The sequence below is a fragment of the Macaca thibetana genome, chromosome 1 (genome assembly GCF_024542745.1).
Source record: "Macaca thibetana thibetana isolate TM-01 chromosome 1, ASM2454274v1, whole genome shotgun sequence".
In the NCBI taxonomy this organism is placed as follows: Eukaryota; Metazoa; Chordata; class Mammalia; order Primates; family Cercopithecidae; genus Macaca; species Macaca thibetana.
Window position 1 is genome coordinate 91,097,907 of NC_065578.1, and position 18,852 is coordinate 91,116,758.

General features: G+C 43.9%; 1 protein-coding gene across 2 annotated transcripts in view; it reads right to left on the reverse strand.

The window, feature by feature from the left end:
• The window catches only part of TGFBR3 (transforming growth factor beta receptor 3), a 207,236-nt gene that overhangs the window by 43,734 nt on the left and 144,650 nt on the right, over window positions 1-18,852 (reverse strand). For both annotated transcript variants that reach the window (XM_050777229.1, XM_050777302.1), the window contains exons 5-7: window positions 11,002-11,185; window positions 6,068-6,236; window positions 4,051-4,198 (exon numbers count right to left, since the gene is read on the reverse strand). In XM_050777229.1, coding sequence (XP_050633186.1) covers window positions 4,051-4,198; window positions 6,068-6,236; window positions 11,002-11,185 — 501 coding nt within the window. The remainder of the gene's footprint in view (window positions 1-4,050; window positions 4,199-6,067; window positions 6,237-11,001; window positions 11,186-18,852) is intronic.

Genomic DNA, 18,852 nt, shown 5'->3' on the forward strand with positions numbered 1-18,852 from the left:
ACCATATTTTCAACAACTGCACCAACAGGGCTGGAAAGCCCTTCCAGCATGCAGATTACACCATTTTCATGCTGTATAAAAATCACTTTAATTTCCATGCCCAGTGATTTTCTCCTGCATGCATGCAGCATTTTTCCTAAATTCCTCATTTGTTTCCCATTCTGTTTGCCCCTAACATGACTAAATATTAATCCTTTCCCACTGTAAAACCCTAAAAGATTCACAGGCTCTAAGTTCTCTTGGCCTATGTGGTTGTGGGATATTGGCTGAAGCCACATATATTTCAACTCAAAGCTTAAAGGATCTCATTCAGTATATTTTTCTATTACCTAAAGTGCTTATGTGTGGGAATACTGCCAGACTCACCAGTCACAAATACTACAAGCAAAGGAACCAGACAGAACTTTAACCAACTTCTGCAGTCATTTGTAAACTCAGTTTAATAGATTCAGAATATTTTAGCTCTTACTCCAATTCAGAAAAAATCTCCTTAGGGTAAAGAAGGGCTAGGGAGGAAAGAAACAAAAAAGGATGGAAGGAAGGAAGGAAGGAAGGAAGGGAGGGAGAGAGGGAGGGAGGGAGGGAGGGAGGGAGGGACAGATGGAGGGAGGGACGGACGGAGGGAAGCAAGGAGGCTAAAATAAGATAATGAAAGATCCAATTTATTCTTAGAAGTTTTTATTCATTTAGTTAACAGTAATTTTTTAGGTACAGCTTCTTCCAGCCTTTCAGAGCTACATGTCATTTTGACTGGCTGGAGTCACAATTGGCCTAAACAATACTGCTTGCTCTCATCTGCCCTAGTCTTTCATGTTGTTGGACAACTGAGAAAGTATCATATTTCCAGAACACTATCATCATAACTGCCACCTGTCCTTTTGCACCAATGTGGAATGAGCTGTTTGCACCTTTCCACATTAAATCTAGGAGCTGTCAATACATGTCATTTTGATTATGTCTGGGAACTTAAAAGACTCGACATCTATCTACACATTTGTAAAGCAGCAAGGCTTGGGACAATGGCAGACAAGCTGGTGGTTCCCAGCTTTGAGCAAATTCTCACACTGTACCTCTGGAAGTCCCTAGGCTTTTTCCAGCTCTAGTGGAGCTACTCCAAATGTAGGTGTACAAGGGGGGTCTCCAAAAACCACCACCATCTTTTCCAGCCATATCTTCATGAAAGATGAGGAGTTGAGTCTAAGTGCCTCCACACCCCTCCATATTTGCATCTGAACTGATGGCATAGGGGAGGGAGGACTAGGGAAAGGAATGGCCAGAGAGGGTAGTGCATATGCCCACTGGGATTTTAAAAAATGTCTTCTCTAGGAACAAGCTGCCAATCATCAACCCTGAAGTTCTGAGGCCACATGAAATAACGTAAGAGGAAACCTCTAACACGTTTCCTCCATCTATTCTTTTATGTTTTAGAGGTTCTTCCTATCATAAAAGCGATTATGCATAGTCCACAGAGGACCTGAGAAAAGAGCCAGAGCTGGACAAGGCAATGTAGACACCTCCAGTGTTCCCATTCTTGCCCACTGCCTGGCTCTTTGCACCTCTTTTGACCATTTCGTCATCTGGAGGGCACATTCTGCCTATGCCCCACCCCCGACACACACATGCATAAGACATCCATGTTTAATGGTGCTCTTCTTTAAATTACTCCATCAGGCTCCTTACAACTCCCTTAGTAGACTTTTTTCTTTCTTTTCACCTTATTTGGAGAAGTGCCTTAATTGTTCCTATAGAAACCTGAAAGAGTTATTTATGGAAGGAAGATGAACCCCCTTTCTATGGCAGGCACGCTGCTAGGCATGTATTATTTTATTTCTCTTCCATAATATAAGGAGACAGGCATTACTATTCCTGTTAGAGAAGGAGAACCTAAGACTCACAGAAGCAACACATGTAGCTGAGAACTTACATGTGCAGGCCCTGTGTCCAGTGCTTTAGATGAAATATCCTACAGGCCCTTAACAAGTACTTGGCAAATAAATGAACAAACAAATGAACTCAGCTAATGAACCACAAACTCAAGGTGAGTACTGTCATCATACCCATTTCACAGATGACCAAACAGACTCAGTGTTCATCAGTTAGACTGCACAATATCTACTAGGAGTAGTAATCATTGGAGATGGGATTTAAATCTAGCCCTGTCTGGCACGAAGTCAAGATTCTTTCCATTCCACTATGCTGTCTCTAAAGGAAACAACTAGAAACAAGGTTTCTATAAACCACTGCCCCCTTTCTAAACACTAATTTAAACTTTTGTAGGAGGTCACAGTGGGATTGCCTTTCCCTCACAGCACAGTCAGAATTCACATCTGAAACAGGGAATTAGAAAATCACAAAGCATCAACTGGTTGGGAGAATAAAAAAGAACATCATGAAACATTACCTAATTGTTTAGTAATGTTGTCATGCATTGTCCAAAATTGGCCTGGAACAAGAGTACAGCCAAGGAGAGGAACATAAACAGATCTTGCACTGGGATGAGCAATCTCATTTCTAGCCTTTCTGATTCATATGAGAGATGGGGACATTCAAAGTGAACTCCAGGACTGCCATGGGCCACGCACACATACTCAGGGAGAGAAAGAGCCATTGAAGGGTCAAGGCTGAAAGAATATTTACACAAGAACTCCAGCAGGGAATTAAAATGTACCGTATGTTTTTGCCTTTCAAAGCATGATTCCCTTTCCTGTTTTTGTTATTCTGAAATTAAAAACATTTGGCCGGTGTGCCAGGCAGCAAAAGCAGCATACAGCCCAGGTCACCAACACCCCTCATGCCATGCCAGAGAAGGCAATCAAAACATCTCTGACTTCACATCATGGCTAGGCTTTGGGCTTGACAACAAATTAATGTATCACCATTACATATGATGGCTCAATGGGATCCTAGCAAAGTTTAAAAAAAAAAAAAAAAAAAAAACCCACGGGAACCAGAAACAATTACTTTAAAATTAAAATATGTGTGCTAGTGGTTTTGCCTGCTGCCTCTGATGAGTGCTTTTACCTGACGTTGCCAAGGGAACTGTTGGCTTTGCTCACTGTGGTATCACATGGAAGGTGCCACGAATGAATGAATAATACCAAAACCAAGGGCATCCCTCTCCCAAAATACTGAAAACATAAAACCCACTTCAACTTATTCAGTGCAGGTACTAAAAGAGAAACTGGCCAAAAAAAATTTAAAGACGATGCATAAAAATTTGAGCCCACAAAAGAGATACTAAAGAGATAATTATCTTCTTAAAAAACAGGGAGGAGGATTTTTCTTTAACTTTCAATAATTCAGTCAAATAGTTATTGCCTAAGTATATTTGAGATAAGATTTACTTTACCAAGTTTCAACATTCAACTTTTGAGGAAACCAGCTGCTGTTTGCTCATCATGCCAATGGGCTAAGCCTTGTGCGTACATCTCTATTAAATAGAGGGCCTTGAGAACAAGCTGGAGTAGACTTGTCCAGCATGATTTCACTGACTTCGCAGTTACTGTGATTCTTCTATCAGTGTTTCACACTTAGGAGTTGGAAGCAAGCAAAAAGCCATGCCAATATTTCATATTTAACTCAAAAAGAAAAGTCAACGATGTGAGCTGGCATCAGCCTAATTTCCCATACTTTCTCTAAGTACCTAATTCCGTAATAAAAGCTGATATTCGGAACTGTGACACTGAGGTCCTTGTGGGACGCTCATTATGAAGGCTTAATTGTGTTCATTACTTAACACTTACTATTAGTGGAAAGCATACTAATGTATTTCAGGAATTTCACAAATGAGGGAGCGGGGGTTCAGAGAGGTTAGGGGACTTGCCAAAGGTCACAGTGGGATTACCTGGACTCAGACCTGGGTCTGTCTTAATCCGAGGCCATGTTTTAACGACCACACCTATTTTATAGGAGCATCTTATTTTGCAAAGTGAAAAATAATTGACAAAGCTTAGAGAGTCCAAAGAGGCAGAAACTCTAAAAATAACACATATAAGCACAGCTTAAATTGCTGTCATTCATCTAAATAAAAGACATACTCAACCAACTTACAATAATTTTCAGGCTTCCCTTAACATCAAAAGATTTGATCACCCAGTTGACAGACTTTTTGCACTTCAAGATCAGGATGAGATTTTTGACCACCTCAAGATTCTCTTGAGAAGGTCTTATATCAATTGTTATATCCACCTGGAAAGCACTGTGAATGGAAAACAAAGGCAAAGTTAAGACCTACATGCCAGAAAGTTGCAACTATCTCCCCTCTTCCAAGTCTTCATGTTTCTAGTGTCTGGCCAGTTGATTAAAAAGCTGGAGTTGATCCCAGGCCAATGACATGTGCAAAACAGATTGTTATTGCACACATAACAAAATTGTTTTACATAACAATAGAAACATATGCTTGCTGATAATTAGTCACTAAAGTTATTCTCTTCTTTGGTGGAAAAGAGGTGGTTACTTCATGCAACCACTGTTTGAAATGGACTTGAACGAACCAGAACAGTTTACTTTTGAAGCAGTATTGTTGCCTTTTCAACCTTTAACACCTTTGATGTACAGGATTCCCATTTGGCTATATGCTCAAATTCCTTCAAAACCGAAGTAGGTAGCAGTTTGGTGAGTTGTGGGAGGGTGGTGTGGGGAGAAGGGAAGCATGGTGGTAAAAAAAAAAAAAATTAGGAAACTTCAGAGTAAAATAAGAGATAAAAGGCTAAAGAATTTCTTGATTTATATAAGGTTTGCTTAAGTCATTAACAATTGCTATAGAATCATATCTGCATTTACTTTCCCAAACTTCTGGATATAAGGTTATTAAAATAAAGAAAACAGATGGTCAACCAAGTGATTACTGGAAAATTGATGAACACAACCCAAACTTCTAAGAATTCGTATAAAAGAGAATTTTTTACTAAACAATAACATCCCTGTCGTTCTGAATTTAAGGGAACAGTCTTTCTTTCCATCTCAGCTTTACACACTTGTAAATCATAAAAAGGATGGTATACTCCAATGAAGCCTCAGGCCTGACATCGAAGCACATTCACCAGACTGCTCCTACTCCCATTCCCCTTTTACTTTCCACAAAATTCTTCAAGTGGACAGAGTGGAATCTTACCAAAACTGATCTGTAGCTTACACACTTTTAAAGTCAAACACTGATTAGAATTTTAACCTCGAAATCCTTCTACAATATAAATTTAAAATTTTAAGTCACTAGTCCAGATTCAAAGGAAGGAGGGTAAAATGCAGGCTAACATGGGAAAAGAACCTACTTTTTCTCCTTTTTCTTTTATTTAAATTCCCTAATTATTCTTGATAGGGAGGGTCGAATTTCCAGTCCAGTGGTAGGAAGCTGAGAGGGAGAACAAGCGCACAAGGGAGAGGCAAGTTCTATCAAATCGCTCTTTGGTATGTCACTATGAAGGGCCACTCCAGCATACACACACACACACACACACACACACACCAAGCACATAAGGGAGAGGCAAGCTCTATCAAATGGCTCTTTGGTATGTCACCATGGAGGGCCACTCCAGCACACACGTGTGTGCACACACACACACAGATTTCAAGCAAACAGCTCTGAGTGCCTAAGTGCTCTGAGGACACCATAAACAGAGCTTTATTAAAACCAGAAGGTTACTAAGATGATAATTATATTAATAGGGTATATTCTGTAATTTTTCTATCAGGGGTAACCTTAGAGGTGATAAAGACGGAGCAAGAGTGACTGTGTCCTGTAATTAACACCCAGAAGTTCAGAACAGGTTTCAGGAATTCATATGAAATATCTGGGATCTAGGGACAGATGCAAAATATAAAATATACCACCGGTGCCTTTACTCTCTTCTTCAAAGCTTCTGTGAAACACATCTGACGAAACACACCTGAAGCATCAGTGGCTCCCTTCCCTCCTGCGTGAAGCATCAATGGCTCCCTTCCCTCCTGCGTGAAGCATCAGTGGCTCCCTTCCCTCCTGTGTAGGATGGGCTGTACCTCTCCCTGCCTCAAGTCAAGGAAGATCTTTACTTTCATCTCTTCTCACACTCACACACTTAGACTCGCTTACCTGTAGGGGTTAGAGTTGGGGGTGATTAGCTCGATGATGTGTACTTCCTCATTCTGGGGCTGGCTGGACATCACACACCCTTCTGCTGCTTTGGGCTGAAGGTACTCAGCAAGGTAATTGAGTGAGAGAAAATTCTTCCCTATGTTGCACTTCGGAGGGAACACTTGATCTGAAAGAGGCACAGGACAATCTGTCAAACCACTGAGCTACTTGATAACCAGATTCAAAGGAAGGAGGGTGACAGTAAAACTGAGCAAATGGCAGACACAGGGAACCACGAGCTCAAAGGATGGGCCTTTGTCTGTGAACTCCTCAACCACCGCCCTGAAATGCATCCTGTCATGGTCACCAGTGACCTCCTATTGACTAGCCCCCAACTAAGGGCCTCTTTTGGCTAAATCCTCTCCTCACTTGTTCTCTGTGATACTTCCTGTCCTTGTCCATTTCCTCTGACCTGTCTTTCACATCTCTTCCACTGGTTCCTCCTCTGCTCAGAATCTGTTTAGACCCCATCCCCGAGAATCTGATTCAGAACACCCAGCGGGGGCCTAGGCAGCTTTCTTTTTTGAAAAGCTCTGTAGTTGATTCCAATATAAACCAAGGCTAAGAACTTCTCAGCTCCTTCCTCAATCCCCTTTCTATCTCATTCTTTTCCTAGGTGATCTCAATCACTCCCATGGTTTCAACCTGTACCTGGATCATGACTCCTGTTCTGAGCAGTCAACTTATACTGTCATCTGTCTACCAAGCATCACCTACCTAAAAATCCAGTACTCAGGTATTTCATGGTCAGCATATTTAACATTCAATCCATTCTATCCCCAAATACACTCCTCCTTGGATTATTTGTTATTTCAATTATCAGGAGAGGCAACCACCTAATTAATCCTCCGACGCCCCATGTAGAATTAATCTTTCCCTCATATGTATTCCTCACAGCACTTCATACTCTGAAGATGAAAGGTAGGAGTTTGGGGGAAACAAAGAAAGCAGACTTTCACTCTTTCTCACAATCTGAACACAGACCACTCAAGTTTATATGGCACTTTACAGTTTACAAAGTGCTTTCGCACACATTATCTCACTGTGCTGAGAGTTGCTCACCACCTCTACCCGGGAAAGTGATGTAAGCACCAGAATCTGAAGACACTCCCCCAACGGCACATGCCATTTACACAGCACGGCGGCTGATGGAATTTCCATCCACGGGCTTAAATGTTTCAACAGAACTTGAAAGAAACTGCTGGCAGTGTGACAGCTGGGACCAGTGTCAAGGAAGTTCTAGGTGTAGCATGCTTTTTTCAGAAGGGATAATTAATCAGAGGCCTGGCACTATTATAAAACAGACTTCTGCCTTTTCCATTTTGAGGACAGGATGCCAGGGTTCAAATCCACATGGAAGTCTCACTTTGGAGTAAGGAATCAAACCAGGGGGTCCCAAGACTGGGTTGATACTGTCCCTCCCCCTCCCAACTTGTGCAATCTCCCTTGTGCTCAGGTCTGCAGCACACACTGGGGCATCATGGCTCTGGTCACCACAGCACCCCCAGCACCACCCCAGAACAAAGGGGACCAAAGCCTCTGCTTGTGGGCTCATTGCAAGAGAGCATTGGGTTTGCCCTCTGCAGTCTCCTCTAATTCCCCTCCCCCTCAGAGAGAAAAGCTCAAGGCTCCACTGACTGCCGTTAGAGCAGCCTCCTTCCACATCTGCTGAGGGTTTTGCCAGATGAGCAGATGAGGTATGCACACCGTGCAGCTGCAGCCCTGCGGATGCCTCCCCCACATCACAGGATGGAAAATGATATTGGAATGGCAAGGTTGAAATTTAATTAAGAAAGAGTGTCTATGGGCTAGGGACAGGCCAGTCTGGAACTCAAGAGACTAGGGCCCTCCTGGGATTGTGGCCAGCATATCCAGTTCATAGGTGCGCCTGGTTTGTATCTGGCACATAGTGGGCATATGGTATAGGTTTCCTGAATTAATAAACAATGATGTGAGATTTGAGACAAATAACAAAATATTCACTCATGTGAAGCCACTAGGAAAGGTCTAATTGTTCAAAAGTTGACGTTATTAAGGGCTCTAGTCCCAGATGCCATTGTCACTAAGTTGAATAAGCTGACCACTTTTGTTGTGTGTGGTTTCTCCCCCGCTCCCCAATGACTTTAAAATACCTGGCATCAAAACTTACACCGAGTGCCAAGTAGAAAGGAAACCACAAAGGGGAATTCCCGGGTAGAAGCCTGGCAAGTTTGGGGGCAGGGGGAGTCACATGCTTATTTGTATTTTAGGAAAAGATTGACAAACGACTTTGAGACACAGAAGGATATACTCTGAGAGCAGGAATGAACCTGGGGGTTAATGCAAACATCTCATTTTCCTCTGCAGAAACTGAGGCTCTGGTGTAAGTCAGTGTTGCTTGAAGCCTCGCAGCAAGACCAACTGGGATAAGAGCAAAACTCTTAAATTCTTCCATTCTGGGTATATAGATGAGAGCAGTTCCTAAATGTCAGCAAGCATCAGATCTCCTGGAAGGCTGAATGAAACACTGACTGCTAGGTCCCACCCCCAGAGTTTCTGATTCAGTTGGTCTGGGTTGGGCCTGAGAACTGGCATTTCTATCAAGTCCCCAAATGATGTGGATGCTGCTGGGACAGAAACCACACTCTGAGAACCGCTCGGGTTAGAGCAATCAGGCCTCATGGCCTGCGATCCCTGGGTACAAGAAAGGTAGAGCCAGGTTGGATTCTGGGAAGTGGGGGATGAGGCTTGCGCAGTAGAGTCTGAGCCATGGTGATAAACGTTATCACTTTGTGGTCCACTGACCTCACCAAGGAACCTCCTTTCCCTACTGCTCCTCTCTCCATGGCATGGCCCAGTGACTTATACTCAACTGGTGGCTGGAGTCAAGTTTCAGGGGTTCCGAACGTGTTACCAAGGAGTTAACCAGTTTTTACTGCACCAGACAGCAGGTCCTTTAAGTTGGCTTCCCCTACCTAGCGTGCACAGGCTTAACCAATTAAGTGACAACCCGTGGCTCTCAGGGCAAGTGACTGCTGTGCTTAGAAAGAAGCTCATGTACTGCCGAGAGAACACAGTCCAACATTCTAAATGTTATTATAACAAATTTTCTTATTCTAACAAATTCCAAGGGGTAATCAACATTCTTTCATGCTACTAGAATTCTGCTTCAGAAACGCGGCCCACTGGCCAGGGCTGAGAGTCTTTATTAAAAGAGATTTTTCATTTTGTCTCAGTGGGATTTGACCTCTGTTATTAGCTACCTATCATGAGAGCACAGAAACAAACTTCGACTTTTTGAGCCTAACCTTCATCTAAGCCCCCTCCTCTCTGCCTCAACTAAACAAGGATGTTCATCCAGGTGGACCACTTTCCTTTCTGAGTTATGCTTATTTGGCTAGGACTTAAAGTACAGCTCAGGCAACAAGCGTTAAACTCAAGAGTCAGGAAGCGTGGGTTTGGGTTCTGGCTTTGCCACTTGCTAGTAACTTGGATGTGAGCAGGTTCACTTAGCCCTTCACTAAGCCCTCTGTAAAATGGTGGAAATGACGTCTTCCTCCTGGGATTACTGCGGGGTTAAGTGGGGTGCATGTGAAGGCCCCTGAAATGGCTTCTGCATGTAGCATCCTCTTCGACGTCCGTGTCCACTGTTTCTACCTCTGTCTCTCACACACTTTAAAGCAGCCCAGATCCAAACAAGAGCTGGGATCAAGTGTTCACTAACCCACCCTTCCCTGTCCTTTCTGTGAGGAGGTGACAGCTGCTGTAGAATTTAACAGAAAGCAGCTGGATGCTGAATGCTGGATGCTGAAGACCTGAAACACAGCGTTCACACAATCAGCTGGCTATAACAAGGACCCATTCACAGGAGCTGCTATTTCCTAGTAACTTATGGGGGGTCCAAATATACTCAACTGAAAATACTGATTTAAAAAGAAAGGTCTGGCCAGGTGCAGTGGCTCAAGCCTGTAATCCCAGCACTTTGAGAGAACAATGGAGGAGGATCTCTTAGTCAGCAGTTCGAAACCAGCCTGGGCAACACAGCAAGACCTGTGTCTACAAAAAAATGTAAAAATTAGCCAGGTGTGATGGCATATGCCTGTAGTCCCAGCTTCTCAGGAAACTGAGGCAGGAGAATCACTTGAGCCCTGGAGGTTGAGGCTGCAGTGAGCACTGATTACACCACTGCACTCTAGCCTGGGCGACACAGCGAGACCCTGAGGAAGGAAGGGAGGGAGGGAGGGAAGGAGGGAGGAAGAAAGGGAAGGTTTCTCTCTCTTTTTTCTTTAAAGGCTTTCAAAACTGGGTTTCTGGATATTTCTATCCCTCTGTAATGCAAGGAAATTTACGTAGGCAATCTCTTATCAAGACAATACACTTCTTTTCTTCAATAATTTGTCCTTGTAATAGTCATTTGTACTAAAAATACATTTAAATACTTTTCCTCTGCTGTTGTCCAAAATGCAACCTATGTCTCAGCACAACAAACTGACACAGGCTTCAGATGTTTGCCGAAGACAGGTAAGAGGAAGCCACCTGCTGACCCATTCTGCCAACTCTTCCACTCCATCAGTCATCACCTCCTTCCCATGCCCTCAGCTTCTCGCCTCCACTTACTTCTTGACTTCTGTACATGGGTGTCTTCTAAATCCCACACAATAACCTCCTCCTCTCTCCCCATGCTCCTCCCTATTTTTCACTTGGCCATAACCAGGCCTGCTTCCCCAGGAGGAAAAAAGAAGGGAGGGAATATGGGGGGCGGCAGAGAGGCCTGGGGCCAAATGACCCCTCAGGTCCATGCCAGTTCCAACATTCTGTAATTCTGTGATTCCTTGCCCTAACCACCTGGTTTCAGAAAAGAAAACAATTGCCTGTCATAAATCAGTCATTAACTGAAGCCACATAAAATTTACCTTCCCCCACTTTAATATAAATGTTTCTTGCTATCTTGAGTTCGGTGAATGAAGTAACTGCTCCATACTCCTTTCGGGCCCAGTTTAATAGATGTTCATTTCCATGGGGGAAGTTCCTTTTTTTTGTTTCTGCTGTCAAGGAGAAGTTTCCTGACGAAAAGTGGACCACGGAACCCTCAGGCACCTAGAGGAAACAGAATTGCATATTTAACATGGTGCAGTCACTGGAGCTGAATCATAATTAGAGAAAGCACTTCTCAGACAACTAATGGGTATTTGTAAATCAAACCTCTTCCCTTTGTCATACGGGCAAATCAGTGTTTTTAAGCAGCTGATTCAAGAAATAATCCCACGCCTAGTCCTCCCAGACAATGGCAAAACTACCAAAGCAGGATGTCCCTCTGAACTCCGAAAGAACCTTGTGATGATGGACTGCACTGCACATTGAGTAATCATAAGAATTATCACTGCTATTTCCAAGAAATCTAAATTGAAGACTGATCTTACAATGAATGTATTTCAAGTCAAGTGGCAAGCCTTGATGAATGTTCTCATGGGCTTCTAAAAAGCCTCAGGATCAAGACAAGTGATCCCAAAGTCCTGCTAGCAACTGATCACAACTTCCAGGTCTTCCACAGCTGCGGCATCTGCTGACAGAGTCATCACAATGGGGACACAGCGAGAGTCATCTTGGTTTATGTTCTCCTCAGCACCGAGATAAAAATGGCCAAAGGTTGCCAGCCTTTCTATCACATTGCTCTATTTCATAGCAGTGAGATGAATGTTTGTAACAGTTTATTTTGTAAGACCCCCAAACTCCCACAGATAATGAAGTCAAGAGGCTGTTAAACTGATCTAATAAAACTTTCAGGATGATTTATGCAAGTACCTCATTCTTGCTGGATGTATTTAGACCACTGCTGACCTAGCATATCAAGGTATATGTGTAATTAACACATCCAAAGGATGAAAATCAGCATCTTGTTGCTGTGCTATCATCAAATTGAGTTGCTGGTGAAATAGGCATGCCATTTTTATTGGCTAGCATTTATAAAATAACTGATTTTTTCAATGTCACAGTGAAACCTCAAAATGTGGGCACAAGAACGCTCACAAATTCCCAAGTCATAGCACTATAAATGTCTTGTATTAAATTTCACATGAACCGTTTACTCATAACGAAAAGCAAGCAGTTTCTGAAGTAAGACTAAGAAGCAAGTCGAGGGCAGGGATTTTATTAGTCGTTCTATCACAGCAGTGTTTTTAACACACACAAAATTATATTTACCCAGCTACTGTGCTAGGCATTAATATTTTCTATACAATTATATAAACGTATCTTCTAAAAATGCTGGCAAAAAAACTACTGCACTTAATTGATTCCATGACCTACTAATGTTGCAAGCTGAAAACTAGAATCACGCAAAGAGTTTCTAGATATCCTGATGCCCAGGCCACACAGATAGTACAGAGCTACATGTTCCATACTAGTTTTGTTTATAACTGGCATCAGGACATTCAGAAATGATTGTGACTACACTTGACAGCACTGATAGGTAGTAAGTGTGCAGTCAGTGGTAGCTGTGTAGAATTACACAGGGCCTGTGGAAGCCCTGAATTAATCACTAATAAACTGGGTATAAACCATAGCTACTCACAACAGCTACCACTGACTGCACACTGAGTACGTATCAGTGCTGTCAAATGTAGTCATGATCATTTCTGAATGTCCTGATGCCAGTTATAAACAAAACCAGTGTGGAACATATAGCTCTGACCTTGTTTTGACATCGCCTGAATAAGGAAAATATCCTACGTCATTTTCCTGCCAAAAAATAATCAAGCCCACCTAAGTGTAACTTCTCAGAGGCTTAGCTACTCATCAACACTGAACTTCCAACAACGTTTATCTAATTTTTTGACTTTTGCACTGTAGTAAAATTTTCTTTTCACTTGTACTAAAAAGGCATTTTTATCAAGGCTGTCACCAAAAACCCACAACAGTCCAGAGGCCTTTGTCCCACTGCCAGCACAGTTCTGAATGTTTAGACGAGCAACCCTGGACGTTCTGCTTCTTGTTTCTCATTCATGCTGTGGCCGTAAACTACAGCAACTGGGCTTTAAATGCGTTATACATAGAGTACATTTTTTTCAGAGCGGAAAGCAGGATGTCACACTGGTGCATTCCAGAGGCAAGAAAGCAAACAGCACAAACACAGAAGATACCAACGGCAACTCCGAATTGTGTCCTGAAGTAATTCAAGAGTGATGCCTTGATGAAGCTGGTGACGGGGCTGCTTCGTGGAGGAGGAACAACTCCCTCTGCTCCCTCCAGGCAGCGTCCTCCTCACGGGCCAGCAGCAATAAGCTTCATACACTCAGGGTTGAGGAATGTGGAATTGGAGTTAACAGCCACTCCTCAGGCACATTCCAATAAGAAGAAAGCAAAGCTGCAGTGAGGTGTCCCCGACTGCAGGTCAGTGGAAATTTTCAGCTTCAGCAAGGAGTGAGCCAGCACTCTCCTCCTGACTGCCAGTTCTCCTGACCCTGACAAGGCTAGAGCTGAGTTTTAGAAGGTGTTGTTTTAGAAGGTATTGTTCAGATGTTATTTCCACCTGATCTGCGGACCTGTGAGGCAGGCTACCATGGCCTCTACAGCAGAAAAGCGGAAACCTCAGAGAGGCTAATGGCCTACCCAAGGCCAGAGAGTCAGCACCAGGCCCAGACCAGAACCTAAGACTTCTGACTCCTGGTCACAGCTGGCCTCTGCTTGCACCCTTCCAGAAAGAAGACGTCACTAGCTCCCAAGACAGCAGATTTCTGTTCTGTTAGATTCACTTTTTATACACTAGCCTGAGCCATGCCTACCAGAACAAATAATTCCTTTGTCTTTCTTCCATGAGACAAGACTTCAGGTGTTCAAAGGTGTCACCTGACCTCAATCACATGTTTGCTTTTTCAGGGCAACACCCCCAGTTTCTTCAACTCTGCCCCAGACACCCTGGTTGTCACAGTGTCAACAGGATAGTCTCCGAAAGATGGTGTCGGGACAAAATTCAAGGTCTTCAGGTGTGGTCTAAGAAGCATATTGTGATGGTTCATTTTACGTGTCAACTTGACTGAGGCACAGGTGCCCAGATATTTGGCCAGACATTATTCTGGGTATTCTGGTGAGGATGCATTTGGATGAGATTTAAATGTTAGTACACTGAGTAGGGCAGATTTCTCTCCCTGATGTGTGTGGGCTCATCCAATCAGTTGAAGGCCTGAATAGAACAAAAAGCTGACCCTCTCCCAAGTAAGAATTCTACCTGATGGCTTTCAAACTGGAACATCAGCTCTTCCCAGTGCTACGGCAGCCTGCAGGCCTTCGAACTGGAACTGGGGCATTGGTTCTGCAGATCACATATTTACTAATTGATATAGTTTGCATATTTGTCCCCACCTAAATCTCATGCTAAATGGCAATCCCTAATGTTTCACATGGGTCCTGGTGGGAGGTGTTTGGATCACGGGGGCAGATCCCTCATGAATGGCTTGGGTCATCCCCTTGGTAACAAGCGAACTCTCGTTTTGAATTCACACGAGATCTGCTCATTTAAAAGTGCGTGGCACCTCCCCGACACACGTTCTTTCTCTTGCTCCTGCTTTTGCCATTTGTAAGTGCCTGATCCCGCTTTATCTTCCTCCCTAAGTAAAAGCATCCTGAAGTCTCCCCAGAAGCAGATGTTGGTGCTATGCTTCCTGTATGGCCTGCAGAACTATAAGCCAATTAAACCTCTTTTCTTATAAATTGCCCAGTCTCAAGTATTTATTTTTAGCAATGCAAGAACAGCCTAATACACTAATCTATGCTTTAAACATACAGCCAACAAAGATTTATGGAGTGCCTGCCTACTCCATTGTTCTCCACGCTGGAGACACAGAGGGGAACATGACAGACAAAATCCCCTGCCCTTATGGAGATTGAAGTCTAATAAAGCAGCCAGAGGAGCAAAATAAGGTCACAGAGAAGTTAAAGACCTAAAGGAGATGAAAGAACCATGAAACATCAGGGCAAGGAGCGTTCACAGTTGAGATGCAGCAGGTGTAACGTCTGACACGGTAAAGGAAGACCAAGGAGGTCAGTGTGGCTGGACACAGGCCTGAGGGGAGGTTCGTAGGACACAGGTCCCAGAGGAGACCAGTAGGCCCAACAGGACCTTGTAGACCATTGTAAGGACTTTCGAAACATCTACCAAATGTTTTAACAGGATGGATCTGGCTGCTATGTTGAGTCTAAAGAGAAACTAAAGCAGGAGATCATTGGTAGACTTCCAGAATAATCCAGGTGAGGAACAGTGGTCACTCACACCAGGAAGGATCGTAGAGAAGATGGTACCTAACCCCCCAGGTCTTTTCACCAGTACGAGGCTTTTCTATCCTATCCTTACACCCATAATTCTCCCAAAATAAATGCAAAGTCTTACAATTTTTCTTTAGACCCATATTTCAAGTCTGAAGAGACCATGTAAAAATCCTTATTTTATTAGCTATATATAACTAAATTTTATAGCACACCTTCTGCACTTTCATCTAAATCCCCAAGAAGTTGACCAAAACAAGACTGAGGTTTGTGACTCACACGTACACCCCCACACTAACCTAAGCACATTAGCGGTCCTTACTGGGGTTCCAGGTTGTTCAACCAACAACGAAGGGACCTCACAGAACCTTCCCCATCTTTGTAAGGGCATCATGCTACAACCTGCCAAGAACCCTGCTGTATTAGTCCATTCTCGCACTGCTATAAAAAAATACCTGGGACTGGTTAATTTACAAAGAAAAGAGGTTTAATTGGCTCATGATTCCACAGGCTGTATGGGAAGCATGCTGGGGAGGCCTCAGGAAACTTACAATCATGGTGGAAGGTGAAGAGGAAGCAGGCATGACTTATATGGCAGGAGCAGGAGGAAGAGAGGGAGTGGGTAGGTGCTACATACTTTTAAATAACCAGATCTTGTGATAACTCACTATCACGAGAACAGCAAAAAAGAGGAAATCCTCCCACCCCCATGATCTAATCAACTCCTACCACGCCCCACCTCCAACACTGGGGATTACAATTTATTTTATCTTATTTATTCTTTTTTGAGATGGAGTCTTGCTCTTGTCACCCAGGCTGAAGTGCAATGGTGCGATCTTGGCTCACTGCAACCTCCACCTCCCAGGTTCAAGAGATTCTCCTGCCTCAGCCTCCCAAGTAGCTGGCATTATAGGCATGCGCCACCATGTCCAGCTAATTTTTGTATTACCAGTAAAGACAGGGTTTCACCATGTTGTCAAGGGTGGTCTCAAACTCCTGACCTCAGGTGATCCATCTACCTCGACCTCCCAAAGTGCTGGGATTAAAGGCGTGAGCCACCGCACCCAGCTGAGATTACAATTTTTTTTTTTTTTTTTTTTAGACGAAGTCTTGCTCTGTCACCCAGGCTGGAGTGCAATGGCACGATCTTGGCTCACTGCAACCTCCTCCTCATGGGTTCAAGTGATTCTTCTGCCTCAGCCTCCCGAGTAGCTAGGATTACAGGTGTCCACCACCAGGCCCGGCTAATTTTTGTATTTTTAGTAGAGACAGGGTTTCACCAGGTTGGCCAGGCTGGTCTCGAACTCCTGACCTCAGGTGATCCACCTGCCTTGGCCTTCCAAAGTGCTGGGATTACAAGCCTGAGCCACCGTCCCCGGCCACAGGATTACTATTTAACATGAGAGTTGGGTGGGGACACAGATCCAAATCATATCATTTGCTGAAATGAAGACAAGATATTTCCAGGTCATTCCTCTAGTCTACCAGTCCATGCCCCAGACACTGCATTAATTTTCATGGTGTAGTACCCTGATCAGAGTCTGGCTTGTAGAAGAATGTAGGATAGAAAGAGAATAGCAAAACACATAAGAAATGTAGGGAAAATAATTTTGTCTAATATGAGAAAGGGTTGCAATCATCATTGCAAGGAAAATAACTGCAAGAGTATATAGGAGAAAAACAACCTATTTTTCTCTATGCTAACACCACTCTCAATAGTTTACTTCTGACATCGGATGTCTGGGTGTTTTTCCCATACCAACCAATTCTCTAACTCAGGACACCAATTGATGCTGTGTATTTCGATGTAGTTCTGATACCATCTACCTGGAGATAGGTCAGACCACACAGATCAAGGGCTCAGGCTCAGTCCCATGAGACTGCCCCTCTTCAGATGCTTCTGATAGAGGAGCTATAAATCATAGGTTCCCATGACCGCGAGGTTCAATTATTTTCCAGAATGGCTCACAGAACTCAAGGAAACACTTTAAGTTTATTCATTTATGATAAAGGATACAACTCAGGAACAGCAGCCAGATGGAAGAGATGCATAGGCCAAGGTATGGGGAAGGGGTGAGGAGCTTCTGTGCCCTCTAGGCGAGCACCACTCCCCAAAGCCCCGGCACCTCCACATGCTCACCAACCAGCAGCTCTCCAAACCCTACCCCGCAGATCAGGGATTTCTAGGGAGCCTTCATTCCATAGGCATGACTGATAAAACCATTGGCCATTGATGATTAAGTCAATCTCCAGCCCTTCTCCCCTCCTTTCAGGGGTGGGCTGAAAGTTCCAACCTCTAATCACATGGTTGGTTCCCTTGGCAACCAGCCCCCCATCCAGAGGCTATCCAGGAGCCCCAGCCACCAGTCATCTCACTAGCATACAAAAAGGTACTTAGCACTTCAGAGATTATGAGGGTTGGAGGAGCTGTGTGCCAGAGGAGGAGACAATTTATTCCATGCCCCATCTTCCACTTTACCCCTGGATGCTTGCCACAACACTGTCCCATTTCAGGCCCTTATAAGCTGAACCAAACTGTTACAGTAACTTCCTGCCTTCCCAGCTGCCATTCCTGTTCCTTCTACTCCTCCTCCACACTGTCACCTGGGTAATCCTTCTAAAAAGTAAACACATGATAAAGCAGAACGGCACCTAAGCATCTTAACATGGCGCATGACTAAAGAGTGCCTCTGCCCACGCTCATCTCACGCCACCCTCCCACATACCCAAGAACTACTCACAGTTGTAGAACACGTCATGCTGCCACACACTCCTGGGTCTTTTTACACCCTGCACCCTGCCTGAACCCCTCTATCCTACCTTGTTCCCAGGGCAAACCGTTTCATGTCCTCCCAGGAGTATCACCTGCTCTGTGAAGCCTCCCAGGCTCCTTGCTCTCCTCACAATGAGCTGCCCACATGTGTCTTCTACAGACCTTTAGTCCATCCTTCTCTCGCATGGACTGCAACTGTTTATCAGCATACCTGCCACCCTCACTTGACAAAGAGCAATACCTCGAGGGCCAAGAAAAAACCTTGTTCATTCTGAATCCCTTGGGCCTGGCATAGTGCTGGGCACGAAGCAAGGACCAAATAATTGCTTGTTGAATGAAAGTTCAATGTTGTTACCTATAGGAAAGGATATACCACAATTCATTCATTCCCATTACCCAAACTCATTGCTTCCCTTACTCCCCAGGAAATGAGCTTTTGGCCAAGCTTTAAAGCTAATGATTTGATTTTTCACCTAATAACTCCACCTAAAAACCAATTATTAAAGCATATTTAGTAATTCCATGTCTTCCCCACAACCCAATGAACTTTCCTTCTGCTTGCTAATTAAAATCCAATCCTCTAACATTCCCTGACACGACAAATGTCTTCCTGTGGGAATGAACAGAGTACTGGGCTTCGAGGGTCCCAATTCCTAGTAAAGGTCTGTTGAAGGGGCAACCGTGAAGCACTTTACAGTCTAACAAATCCTGGGATGCTGAGATGCACCCTGGA